Genomic DNA, 14,086 nt, shown 5'->3' with positions numbered 1-14,086 from the left:
CCACCAGCCACAGTGCCCCCTAGTGGCAGGAACACCCCATCCAGGGGAAGAATTTGTTTGCCTGGGTAGAGAGGGTAAGAGTGGAGACCCAAGGAAGGATGGTTCCAAAACCTGGAGGCCGTTGGTGTGGAAAAACGAAACCGCAATGGGATGGTAGTTTCCTCATTTGGTTGGGAAATCTGAGAATGGGGATGAGAGAACACCGAGGCCATGTGATGTGCTTCTCTCACTGCCTCGGTACTGGCACGAATGCCACCCAGAGTTGGAGTCAACCGTTGCCTCTTCAGTTTAAAGACTGATAGCGCCTTCTACTTGCCTTCCGCTGTAAGGCCTGACTCCTCTGACTGGTTTTCAAAGCCTGACATGGTGGTTCTCAATCCCATCTGTGCTTTAGAATATTTGGGGAGTTATTTAAAAATAAAAGTTCTCCAGGTGAGTCTATAAGTCAGGGAGGGTTGAGAACCACTGTCTTCGTATAACCTGGTCCCAGTCAACTTACCCAGCCTGACTCCCATTTCATAAATTTCATAGTTCGTGAACACTCTCTGGTGGTTCTGCCTTTTGTAGTTTGCTTGTTCTTTTGTCCCTGACTAGGAATGTCCCAGGAAGATGGTGCTGCATTTTGCAGAAGCTTTGGAATCATGAAGGCTTGGGCTCAAATCACACCTTCTGAAGCTGGGAAAGGGAATTAACCTCACAGAGACTTAGCTTGTTCATCTATAAATTGAAGATGTTAATTCCTGCCCCTTAGAGTTTTTCATTTCGTTTATGTCAGCAAGCATCCAAGAGCACCTGCTGCCTACCCTGAAGTAGACTAGGTAATGGCGATAGAAAAATGCACAAGATTTGCTTCCCATCCTCAATTTTTTTCCAGAAATCAGAGCACGCTACCTGACTCAGGTTGTGGCATGCGGACATGAGAGAGACTTCCTGGAGTGCTGAGCTGAGTCTTAAAAAACAAGCAGAGGTTTTTCAGGGTTTGAGGAGCTGTGTTTTAGGCAGGGGACATTAGCACAAGACAGCATGGTAGAAATCGAATATAACAGTTTGGTGTTTTTAGAGTATGAAGCCTGTGGTGCTGGGGGGGGTTGCAGATTGCAGGTGAGGTCCAAGTCATGAAGGGCCAGCTGGTAAGCTCTGCTGTAAACTTACTTAATTCTCTAGGTGGTGAGGAGTCATTGAAGAGTTTCAGATGGGCGAGGGTTGACTTCAGCTTTGGGCTTTCTGTAGATCACTAATGCTGTGTAGACTGTGGTTGGCACAAGATATGGGGCAGAAGACTACTTAGAAGGCTGCTTTAATAGTTTAGGTGAGAGATGAAAAGCGTCTGTGGAATGACAGTGGGGATAGAGATGGTGAGAATCACCGAGAGGTGAGAGATGCTTCGGTGGTATAGTCAGTAGGATTCTATGTGGGAAAGCAAGGAGGAAGTACAACAGCTGACACTTACTGTAAGTGCTGGACGCTGTTCTAGGAGCTGTAGTTGTAGTATCTCACTTAGGCCTCAAAACAACTCTGAGACGTAGGGATTATCATTCCTGCTTTACACATAAGAAAACGGAGGAAAAGGAAGTGAAGTATTGGCCCGCCCAAGGTCACAGCAGTTAGTGGTACTACCAGGACCCAGGCGGTCTGACTCCTGGCAGAGGCCATGCGCTTAGCCACGTCACCTGGTGGCTGCTATCAAGGAAGTGTAGAGGATAGGAAGACCAGGTTTCTGGCTCTGGTGACTGGATGCGTCAGAGATGTCTCTGTTAACAGAGACAACAAACATAGGAATTGGATTATGATTGGCCCATGGGATCTCCAAGAGGAACTTTCTGGTGGGCAGTTTAATATAAGACTCAGATGGATCAGGAAGCAATCTGTACCAGTAAGAGCAATTTGAGAAATAACAGCAGATTTTGGTAGAAACTATAAGGCATGGAGTTGGTTTATGGAGCTATATAGAGTGAAAAGATGAATGATTCCGAGGTGGAATCCTGAGAACAGCTGCACCTAAGAGGGCCCATATAGAAACTGGAATGTCCAGCGAGGGAGAAGGAGAGCCGGGAGCTGTGAGGCCAAGGAGTGGGGCACAGGTAGTACTGACTCCCCTGGTGGAGTGATTAGCAGTGCATCGCTTTTAGTAACGTCCTCATTTTACATGTGATTCCCTCATACTCACTCAAGGTCACACATTTAGGTGGTTGAGCCAGGATTCAAATCACGGCTGTGAATCCAACCTGAATTATCCCAGAGCATGGCTTTTAACCACTATGATGTACGATCTCGCTGTGTGTGGTGAGATCCCTGGGATGGGATGGGATGGGTCAAGCGTCCTGTTAGAGGGCTGGCCTTGAACGGGAGGAGGACCAGCTTATTTGCTTGGAGGAAAGATAGTAAGGGAGAGTGTATACTGTGGATAGTTGGCAGGAGAGGAGGATTACTTCTGTTGAACCCAGTCTTGGTGAAGGTGGCGGGGTCATACATGGAGATTCATGATTAAATTAGATGTTTGATGTGTGAAGAAATGCATTTTGAACAGTGGAATCTGTAATCCTACTGGTGGCTGTCAGGTGACTATGTTATCTGTCTTTGAGGCTCTCTTCTGGTGACGTCCAGCCTTATGAGTGAAATTATCCCTCTTCTCCAACCTCTGCTCAGCTGTCCTCCTTTCTGAGTTTCAAACATTCTTCAAACATTAAAACATTCTTAACTGTGTCTAATTTTTGTGTTGGTCTGATTTTAAACCACTTGTAGGCAGGGACTACATCCTTTAAATTACTTATGTCTCTCTCTGATTGCTTAGAATTGGGCACATGGTAGGGATTCGGTCAACTCTTAGCACTGATGATTATGTCATTTTGTTAGCAGTTAAACATTTACTTAAGAAAGCATGGACTTCTTTTGTTTAGAGTGAATTTTCATTATAAACACAAGGGGGTGCTCTTTAACCATCAGTGCCCAGTTTAAAGAAAAAAGTTCAACGTCTATTTTAAAGCCTCAGAAGGAAAGAGTATAGGGAGTCTGCGCTGGGCAGACTCCTATAGGAACAGTAGTACTACAATTAGATGGCAGATGTTTTAGTTATTCTTTAAAGTGGAAAAGTTCATTTGTTTTTCCCTCGAAATTCAAGTATTTAAAACAAAAATTATTATTCCTAGGTATCTCCAGAAGACCCCGGAGCCCAGTTCCTGATCCGTACTGGGTCTGTTGGCCGAAACAGGGCTGAAGCCTCTTTGGAGCGCGCACAGAATCTCAACCCCATGGTGGATGTGAAAGTGGACACTGAGAATATAGAAAAGAAACCTGAGTCGTTTTTCACGCAATTTGATGCTGTAAGTTTCATAGAGAATGTGAAGTCTGCTTCAGGAATTCAGCAAATTAAAGCACTAGTTGTATGTATACTAGGTACACTGGCGCATTAGAATCTCAAATCTGAGCTTTTTCCCAAGTAAGTTTTGAAGCTGTTTCATTCTTTAGTTTTAATATATTGCCCTAGTAGATTGAAGTCTTATATTGCCTTAGTGTATATGCCTTATTAGTGTATTGCCTTAGTATGCTGAGTGTGTCGGTAGGCAGATCCAGTCTGTTGAATCTGCGCTGGCTGCTTGTGAGTTGCTGCCTTTTGGTTTCTTCTTTGGGCATACTTTTCCCAAGACCAGGTTTTATCATTGGTGTTTTGTCTTCCTTCCAGAATTTTTGCACATAGCTTCTATACATTTTATTGCAAATGTTTTCTTCTGAAAACTTAACAAGTTGGTGAATATCTGTAGCAGAGTCTTTTTTTTGTTGTTGGAAATACCAAACTACAGCTTGTGTTTTGTCTTTAAAAGGAGCACACCTGATCTTGGTCTGTCTCTGTCTCTTTCTTGCACACAGCCACTTTGACCATGTTGCCATGGTTAACTAGACAAAATCACTGTAGTATTAAGCCAAACGAGGCATATCCAGCCTCATTTGATTACACTGCCAAATCTTTGCAGAGGTGAAAGGATAAGTTAAATTCTGTTTCAGTGTCTGTGACCTTTCAGACATGGCTCCCTGTACCCTGGAAAAGCTTAACAAATGTTGGATAACCGTGCAATAGTCACAGATGATCTACTTGTTTCTTAAATGAAGGGCCCATTACGTGAGAGGTTAGAATTTGGGTTTGGTAGTTTTGTTTTTCACACTGTTGTATTTCATATGTGCATCTGTTCAAATGTGGGCTTGGAATGATGGATCATCTGTGCATCTTGTCCCTTAAAAAATTTTTTTTATTCTGTTTTGTAAGTCCAGGTATTGGAACATTTTCCATTTGGACATAAGTCATCTCTTCATTTCTTTATCCGTAGTAACCACATTTGGTTTACTCTAGGTGTCCTTTGAACTTCTAGCAACTAGAAACTTTGTTAGAACTGAAGCATGGGGCTGTTGCTTGTATAACGCATGTGCACAGGGTAGGCGTGACTTCCTCATATTTGAGCCACGTTTGACTGGTCTTCATAGGTTTTCATGCTCAGTTTTGACTGCAGGGCTCCATTCGGTCAGTTGATTGCATGTTCAGCTGCACCTGTCTTATCTTTTAGATTTGACTTTTCCTCGGGTGACTGCATCCTTTGAATGGCAGCAGAGACACGCGTTGCTCTGTGAGCGTTATTTCAATATTCAGGCTGCCAGACAACAGCAAGAGGTTTATCAAATGAAAATCCTTTTGAAATTTCTTCTCCAACTTTCTATGTTCAGAAGAAAACATGTGCAATTTAGAAGTTGTCTTCTTGGCCCTGATCACAAAGCTTCTCCCTAAAGGTCGTGTTCTGTGCAGTAAAACTTAGCCATTTCTAATACCTCAACTTACTGGAACGCAACTTAGAGGCCTCAGAGCAACATTGATAATTCCACTGAGTGAATCACCGTCTCATTGTCTAAGTCTGAATGGGAGGTCACTTGGGCTGTAACCTTTTCTTTTGTCCTTAAATTCAGATAAAGTTTCACATCGAAAACTGTGGAAAAATAATCTCAACAGGACTTGTTTATTTTCTTTATCTTAACATATCAGTCAAAAGAAGGGGGAAAAATGCCCTTGTATTTAAACATGACCTTTGGGTAAATTTAAAAAACTGGTTTTGTTTCTTGCTGTAGCTTATTCAGATATTAATAGGTTTAATGATTTAGAAATAACTTCCTCTAAGTTATATTATTGTCTTTTCCTTTTCCTGAAAACTGTGAAATGTGGTTTATATATGTTCATGGTTTAGGGGAAATAAATTCATCGAGTGCCTTTTACTTAATAGCTAAACACGTTTCATTTTGGTTGCAGAAGGTGAAGTGACTGTCTCATGATTTACATTTTCTACACACTGAAACCTGCAACTTTTCTTTTGTCTTCTAACCATAGCATCCAAAGAACCTGTTGTACCAGTTTGAAACTGGCTTTAGCCATGCCCAGAGAGACTGTTCATTAAGGTGTATTTAGACATCAGGGCGGTGATTCACAGTCTGCACAACTCACACCCAACCACTTTCATTCTTTCTGCAGGTATGTCTGACTTGCTGCTCCAGGGATATCATAGTTAAAGTTGACCAGATCTGTCACAAAAATAGCATCAAGTTCTTTACAGGAGATGTTTTTGGCTACCACGGATACACGTTTGCCAATCTCGGAGAGCATGAATTTGTAGAGTAAGTCTGGGGAGAGGAGGAGAGAACATAACGCCTTTTCAAAATGTAGTTCTATTTACTGGTAGGAAATGAACCATTTAAGGAAAGTATTTAACTATAATACTTAGAACTTTGGGAAACCAATTCATTAACAGCTTACTGAGTATATAGATTGTGTGCTCAGAATTATAGGAGATGTGGCCCCTGCCTTCCAAATTGATGGTCTCCTCTAGAGCATGAGGAAAGCAGTTCTAAGGTGATCGAAACACAGCATGTGGGTATCTGATCAGTTTGGACTTCAGGTGGTGAAGCCACACTTTCTGTTCAGGGAGAACCTGCTCGGATTGTAAACATTTGTTCCCCAGCTGGGGCTTGTGTGTGTTCAGGTTGAGAGATGGTAAAATGAGTACTAGTTGGATGGGCAGCTCTGCAGGCACACTCAGCCAGAGTCTACCTTGGAAAAGCTCCAAGGTCTAGAGACTGCTCTGGCAGAACAGACAGACCTCCTCTCATTTTGAACATTGAGGTTCCAGACCATGATGATGCTCACATAGTGAGACCTGCAGTGTTTTGAACCTGTAGCTTCTAGATGAAAGATGGCAGATGATACCAGTGCTGTGAAACTACAAGAGTTGGTTTTGGGGCTGTAACTTTTGACCACCACCCTTGCCGATGAGAGGTAAAGAGAGACCCTGTGTGGTAGGTGAAGCCTCCTACCAAGAGTCAAGAACTGCTCTCTTTCGTTCAGCTTCTTAGGCAAGTCACTGAACTTTCTCCAGTCTGCAAGTTTCTTGCCTGTAAAGTCGAGATGGGGGAAGGACAAACATGTTCAAAATCTCTTGTATCTCTTTTTTTTGCGGTATGTGGGCCTCTCACTGTTGCGGCCTCTCCCGTTGCGGAGCACAGGCTCCAGACGTGCAGGCTCAGCGGCCATGGCTCACGTGCCCAGCCGCTCCACGGCATGTGGGATCCTCCCGGACCGGGGCACGAACCCGCCTCCCCTGCATCGGCAGGCGGACTCTCAACCACTGCACCACCAGGGAAGCCCTCTTGTATCTCTTATGTTTTATGACTTTAACAAAATCTAGTTCTTTGGGCACCTTATAAATGGATAAAGAAGTCACAGTAGAGAAAAGAAGGCCAGATTACTTTAATGTGAGCTCCCCATGGCAGAGAGGAGGAATTGAGTTCAGCTCTTTATTTCATGATTCAGGTGGAACATTTACAAAGTTTATTGAGAGTATACTATGTGCTAGGCAGTGTGCTAAGCAATTTGTTATTTCTCTTCTGATAATTCTTCAGGGATTATTATTCCCACATAGCAGGTCAGTGAGGCATCAGGTAGTCAGTGGCCGGGCTGGGATTTGAGCCAGATCTGTATGAGCTTTTGCTCTTAACCACCATCCTATTCAGTGAGCCACTGATGCTCTTTTTGTTCTCATGGCATGATTCATAGGGTAGAACTCGATTCCCTCCCCTTGTCACCCTCTAGGGAGAAAACCAAAGTTGCCAAAGTTAGTCAAGGAGTAGAAGATGGACCTGATACCAAGAGAGCCAAACTTGATTCATCTGAGACAACCATGGTCAAAAAGGTATGTGGAGGAGAGGGGTGGTGTCAAGGATCAGAAGCCCTGGGGCTTGTAGGCTATGGGCCATAACCATTGCCAGCAAGGGAAGCAAGCATGTAGTCCTGAACGGGGGCAGTCTGGACAGACTAGGCCAGCGCTTGTCCCATTTAAAGGGGCAGCTGTGCTTGGTGCCAGCCGGCTGTTGCTGTGAGGGAATGTGGACCTAGTGATGTCAGATGTGATTTTTCAAGAGAATGAGAAAGAAAAATTTTTTTTAATATGCTCTTTCCCAAACTTTTTAATACCGGCAACCTTTTTGCATGCTGTTTCCATCCACCCTGTAGAGACTAAAGAGGACACGCCTGCAAGACTTACCTGCTCTGTGGGCCACAGATTTGCGCCTCTGATGTATGGAGCAGCGTCAGAAAGACTGTTTCTCAGCACAGCCCCTTACTCTTTTTTTTTTTTTTTTTTTTAAAACTTAGGTCACTTTTATTATTGCTACATCTGTTTTTTTAATTATTTATTTGGCTGAGTCAGTCTTAGCTGTGGCATGCGGGATCTTTTGTTGCGGTGCACGGACTTCTCTCTAGTTGTGGCACGTGGGCTTTAGAGCTCAGGCTCAGTAGTTGAGGTGCGCGGGCTTAGTTGCCCCGCAGCATGTGGTATCTTAGTTTCCCCACCAGGGATGGAACCGTGTCCCCTGCATTGGAAGGCGGATTCTTAACCCCTGGACCACCAGGGAAGCCCCCACTCTTATACAAATTTTTTTTTTTTTTCAGATTGATAGACAATTTAGTAAGGTCCTAAGTGGGCAGGGAGACAGTTTAAACTTGAATTGCTTAATTGCTTTTTTAAAATAAAGTTTTTGGTTTTTTCCTACCAAATAACCTTTTAAGAAGAAAGGTCTCAATGTTGACAAGTGTTATCAGATGTATATATATATATACATATATACATATTTTAATGTAGTTTACGTTAGGGGCTTAGTCTCTACTAGGATTGGTGCTGTAATTCATGTTATAGAAAGAGGACTGGAAAGGGAATCAGTAGACAGATGATGGTTTTGTAGCTAGTGTTGGAATTTGAGAAGGGAATTCATGCGACGGGGAAAAAAACAAGATGAAGTGGCCAGAATTGGTTTTGTTGAACCGAGAGGAAAGACATGGCCAAGCCCTTATTTACTCTTTGCTTTGTAGATCTAAATGTTGAGAAAGAAAAACAGCTGGTCAGGGCGTCGAGTTAAAACTGCTCTAAAGGGGGGATTCTAAGAGTGCAGAAACCACAAAAGAGACTGCAGAAAACCACAAAAGTGGAACTCTTTTGAGTTTCCAGCAAGGCTGCGTTGGAGATTTTCTTTTCCTTGCTCTTTATGTTTGTATTGGAATAGTTTGATGCTGTGAGTGTAATACAGAGGAATTATTAAGCCCTAATTTTAGTGTCTATTCACAGGACCATAATTATCCGGAGTGAACATTGGTGTTTTGGCCAAAACTTGGGTCTTTTTCTTTCTTCCTTTCTTTCTTTCTTTTTGAGGCCCAGTCAAGCTTTATCTGAATAGCTCCGTGAGTTTGGTGGGGGAGATAAATTGTTAACTAAGGGAGGAGTACAAAAGCAGCTTTGTGGGTGCTGTCAGTTTATAAATCACACCCTCTTACAAGTGTGACACTTGGCCTTGGTGTGAAGGGTTTTATGGCTTAAGGGCCTTCTCTGATTGAGGCAGGTCTTTCACATTCAAATGCAGAGAGCCCTAGCTTTGTTTGCCCTTCACAGCTGGAAGTTTCCTGGGAGTCAATTCTGATGGTGCCCACTGGGGCAGATCTGGAAACCTCTTTTGGGAGCCACTTTAGCTAGCTATGAGGAGAATGTGGGCAGCCCTGGCAGGCACTCGGCGGCCTTTGCGTACCATTCCTAGGGCTCTTCAGTCACACAGCTCTTTGTGTGGCCTCTTCCTACTTGGGGCCCAATTTGAAGGTATCAAAATATTCCCCAGCTGACATTGTTAGTCAGCTGTTTCACTGGGACAATTCAGGCTTGGATTCCAACCCTGAGCCCTTAAGGTTCCAAGGCATTCAGTGCATTCCTGATGACAATCCCTGGGATTCCAAACCTTGTCTTTGTGCAGCCTCACCGAGAGCGCTGTGGAAGGACCGGGCTGAGCAGGGTCTGGGCCTTGGCTCTGCCACCTTGCAATAACGCGCCGACTCCATTTTGGCAGGGACTACTCCACGATTTCGAAGTTTTCCTCCAATTCAAAAATCCCTTGATTTAGATTCTGCCCTTTCAACTAGTTGGGTTATGCTCAGCGTGCAGGATGGGGGTGGGGAAGCAACCACTTCCCGTTTCCTGTGAAAGGCTTCTGGTTAGGGTTCCCTTCCCCTCCCCCTTTCCCTTAGGCTCAACCCAGTGTTGTAAAGCCACTTTTGCTTCAAGGTACACATTGTGCTCCTAAATTAGAAACGTTAAAAAACAAAGAGGAAAAACAGAGCTTGTGGTTTTCACACCGTCTAGGAAGACACTGGCTGGGCCTTTCTAGCACCTGTGCCATCATGATAAATACGGCAGTGGGAAAATGCCCAGCCCAGAGATAGGCATGCAGTAGTAGATTGTTTGCTTCCTTTGGTGCCCAGGAGAAGTGATGAGACAGATTTCGTCAGAAACAGGTGTTGGGCACAGACCTGATGTGGGCTCTAGTATGCAGTAGATAAAGGAGATTGCAGTGGTTTTGTGATGAGGAAGTGTCCAGAAAGGCTTCCCAGAGGAAGAATTGTTCGAGTTGGCATGTGAAGGACAGTCTGCCAAGCACCAAAGCCAGGACCGGCATCCAGTCACAGGAAATAGGGTCAAGAAAAGGCACAGCTGTCGAGACGGAGTGACTCTGGCTTCCTCGCTCCAAGCAGCAAGCCCTTGCTGTATCTGCGAGTTGCAAAATGCCTGCTGTGGAGAAGGCACTGTATTGGGTGCAGGGAAGCAAATTAGCCCTCTTGTCTCCGTTTACAGCTGACACTAAAGCCAAGAGAAGTTAAGGAATCCCGCCCAAGATCACACAGCAGTATAAGAAGGAAGGAATAGGTGGGGAGAGAGCATAGGCAGTGGCGAAGGGCACAGGCGCACCTTACCACCCACAAGGTGAATCCCCTTGGAGTTTCTAGGATAACTTGAAGTTTTGTGAGGATGGTGGAACGAAGTATGTGAAAATTGGGATCACTCCAGAAAACTTTAAAAAGCCACCAGCGTGCTCCCGTGCTGCTGCTCATATTTCTTTATTGTTAGGGGGCTGCCCGATAGGAGTAGATAGATGCCTGGTGGTGGGTACTCTCCATAATAGCTCTTTAAAGATTAAACATAAAGTAGGATTTGCTTCTGACATGCTAAGAAACCACAGATTTAATTTTACTACTGCTTCTGATGTAGTGGGTGGCTAATTTGGGCACCGTAATCCTTTTTTCATGAATTAGTTGTGAAATTCCACAGTTGAGGAGTGATTCATTATTTTGATTTCCCCCTTTGTGAGCAATTTGTTGACAATTCTCTCATCCTCCTCTCACCCCCATCCTTAAAGCATCATTCCTGATGACTGACTATTGTAGTTCCTCCTCTTTCCTGTGGCACGCTGATTTGTAATGCTGGCTACACCTCAGATTACTTGTCAGGGTCTCCCTCATTAGAGTTGAAGCTCCATACGGGCTGGGCAGTTCTGTTCGCTGCTTTGTTCCTAGTGTGGTACCCCGCACACTTGTGTTCAGGCGATTTTTTTTTTTTAAATAAATTTATCTATTTATTTTTGGCTGCCTTGGGTCTTCTTTGCTGCGCATGGGTTTCCTCTTGTTGCAGCGAGTGGGGGCTACTCTTTGTGGTGCGCCAGCTTCTCATTGCAGTGGCTTCTCTTGTTGCGGTGCACGGGCTCTAGGCACGTGGGCTTCAGTAGTTGTGGCACGCAGGCTCAGTTGTGGCTCGCGGGCTCAGTAGCTGTGGCTCGCGGGCTCTAGAGCGCAGGCTCAGTAGCTGTGGCTCACGGGCTTGGTTGCTCTGCGGCATGTGGGATCTTCCCGGACCAGGGCTCGAACTTGTGTCCCCTGCATTGGCAGGTGGATTCTTTTTTTTTTTTTGCGGTACGCGGGCCTCTCACTGTTGTGGCCTCTCCCGTTGCGGAGCACAGGCTCTGAATGTGCAGGCTCAGCGGCCATGGCTCACGGGCCTAGCCGCTCTGCGGCATGTGGGATCTTCCCGGACCGGGGCATGAACCCGTGTCCCCTGCATCGGCAGGCGGACTCTCAACCGCTGCGCCGCCAGGGAAGCCCGGCAGGTGGATTCTTAACCACTGTGCCACCAGGGAGGTCCCCAGGAAATGTTTGTTCAGTGTAGTTGTGGCTGTTCCAGCATCATAATGTGACCCAGCTCTGGAGGAGATTATTGTCATTGTAAAACGGATTTATTCAGTTAACTTTCTTTGTGATCAAATAAATGGATTAATGTTGTAGTACATTAGTTCTCATAGTTTAGGTTATTTGAGCTGAGCTGAGAGAACAGACTTTTAAAGAAGAGAAGGTTCTTGGCTAGGAATATGTAGAAGTAAGTCATTGGGTTGCCTAGACCAGAACCTGCAGGCCAGAGAGGTTCAAAACTAAATTGTCAGAGAATCACTTGGTTCGGGTGAGGGGAGCAGGCAGGGAGGTGCAGGGTGCAAATCGCAGAGAATTTGGTGGACTGCTGATAGTAGGTTTTGCAGGTAGGACAGTTGTGGAGTGTGGGGTGGGTGCTGGTGGTGCCTTGTCTCACCTGAGAGAAGTTTCTTGGCTCTACGGATGAGGAAGAGGAGTCCCTCCCATCATCACAGCACAGTCTAGTCTTGTGTGTATGTGTGTGTGTGAGAGTGAGAGAGAGATATTCAATATACAAAAATCCCGCGACATCATTGCAAGTTATGGAACATAACGGTAAAACAAATACTATGCAACTTAAAAACCAGAACGTTCCCAGTACTGTTGTACCAATCTGGGTGTTCTTTCTCTGTCTTCTCAGGGCTGCTGGTACATTTGTGTGGATTTAATAAGGTATCCAGGAGGGGTGGATATAGCCCAGCTTGGCATGGTGTTTTGTCATGTGTTTGTAAATCTAAACAGTGGAATAAAGCTTATTAGGTGGTGTTGTAGGTGTAAATTAAAAATGAAATTAAGAATAGTAGGGCTAGTCACCATGTACCCACCACCCAGTTTAAAGCATAAACCATTACTGATGTGATCGAGGCCCCCGGTTATCGCTCGCCAGCATGAGCACCCGCTGTCGTCGGTTGTGGTTCTTATTCTGGGCATTTCTTCTCACTGCACGTGTTTGTTTTTCCAAGTAACATAGAATTGTTTGGTGTGCTTTTTAACTTCTTAAAAGTCGGTTTTGCGTTTTATGTTTGCTGCCGTGTGCTTCTTAAGAGCAGCTTTGCGTTTGTGAGGCCATCTGTGTTTGTGTGTGGTTCTGGGGCTTTGCTGTCCATTATGGTCGCCACCGGCCGCATGTGGCTATTTAAATTAAAATTAATGAAATTGAAAATAAATTAAAAATTCAGTCTCACCAGCCACATTTCACATGCTCAGTAACCACAGGTGGCTGGTGGCAGCCATATTGCAAAGCACCAACATGCAGAATGTTCTTGTCATCATTGCAAGTTCTCTTGGACAGCAAGCACTGCAGTTTTGTTTGTTTGTTTTGTTTTTGTTTTGACCATAGAGTATTTGTTGTGTGAAAACATTACTATTTATTTATTCTCCTATTAATGGGCATTTAGGTATATAAGGTTTTGCTCTTACAAATTGTGCTGCAGTCATTTTGTGTGTGTGTGTGTGTGTGTGTGTGTGTGTGTATAGATAATCTCCTTGGGTAAGTGTGTGATTTCTCTAGGATATAGGAGATTTAGGATGTGCACATCTTCAACTTTACCAGACCCCGAAAAATAGCTCTCAAGTAGTTTCCTCAATTTACATTCCAAACCCAGCAGCATGTAACAGTAACATTTGGTAACTTCAGGCTCTTTTGCCACTCCGCAGAGTGTGAAAACTGTCTCGGGTTGTGGTTGTCAGTTGTTAATATGCTTTTGAAAACTATAGTCTCCCATGAGTAGGTGTGGAAATTAGACCTAGAAATCTGTAGTTTGAAAGTTGTTTCAATTCTGATTTACATTCAGCTTTACATCCAGATCTGTATCACTTGTTATAGATGTTCAGCCTGATCTAAAAAGTAAAGTAGGTTCACAAGTCCCAAATGTGGAAAATACAGAACAAGTTGAGAAAATGTGAACCCTGTTACCCAGTGATGTCAGTATTCTTTTTATGCATGTACATAATAAATTAGAGCACTAATTAATATATATTAGTACATGCAAGACATGTATAATGATCTAATGTAATATATGACATACATATGTATTGTCTTTTCCTTTTTTCACTCCATATATTTTCATAAGCACTCCTCAAATCTTTATGCCTACTTTGGAGAGCATGATTCTATTCTATTCTGTTTATTTTTTTATTGACATATAGTTGGCGTACAATTGGAGAACACGATTTTGAATGGCTGTGTGTGTCGGTCTTCCCCTTTTTGCCTTGCCATCATCTATTGAGCCAGTTTCCTGTTGCAGTCTCCCACTATTCTAAATGGCCCAGCACAACCCCTTAATTTGATAGCTGATAGACTGTGTGGAGAATTCATCTTTATATTTATTGTTGGGCTTTTCGGCAAATGAAAAGCAGGTAGGTCCTGTCAGCTCAGGGGTATTTATTGAAAATCTAGTCCATTCAATGCTGTGCCTTTCACTGTGGTCTCTGCCTCAGGAAGCTGCTACCCATCTGAGGAGAGGGGATCAGTTAACGGTGTGAGAGGGCTTATTATTAGTCTTAACTAGA

At 44.1% G+C, this 14,086-nt stretch overlaps 1 protein-coding gene across 1 annotated transcript in view; it reads left to right on the top strand.

The window, feature by feature from the left end:
- Window positions 1-14,086, top strand: part of SAE1 (SUMO1 activating enzyme subunit 1) — a 73,927-nt gene that overhangs the window by 16,558 nt on the left and 43,283 nt on the right. The window contains exons 3-5 of the mRNA XM_082677858.1: window positions 3,147-3,320; window positions 5,504-5,646; window positions 7,118-7,217. Coding sequence (XP_082533984.1) covers window positions 3,147-3,320; window positions 5,504-5,646; window positions 7,118-7,217 — 417 coding nt within the window. The remainder of the gene's footprint in view (window positions 1-3,146; window positions 3,321-5,503; window positions 5,647-7,117; window positions 7,218-14,086) is intronic.

The sequence above is a fragment of the Grampus griseus genome (assembly GCF_964374135.1).
Source record: "Grampus griseus genome assembly, chromosome: 19".
NCBI classification, from domain to species: domain Eukaryota; kingdom Metazoa; phylum Chordata; class Mammalia; order Artiodactyla; family Delphinidae; genus Grampus; species Grampus griseus.
This window is presented reverse-complemented; position numbering and strand designations above follow the sequence as displayed.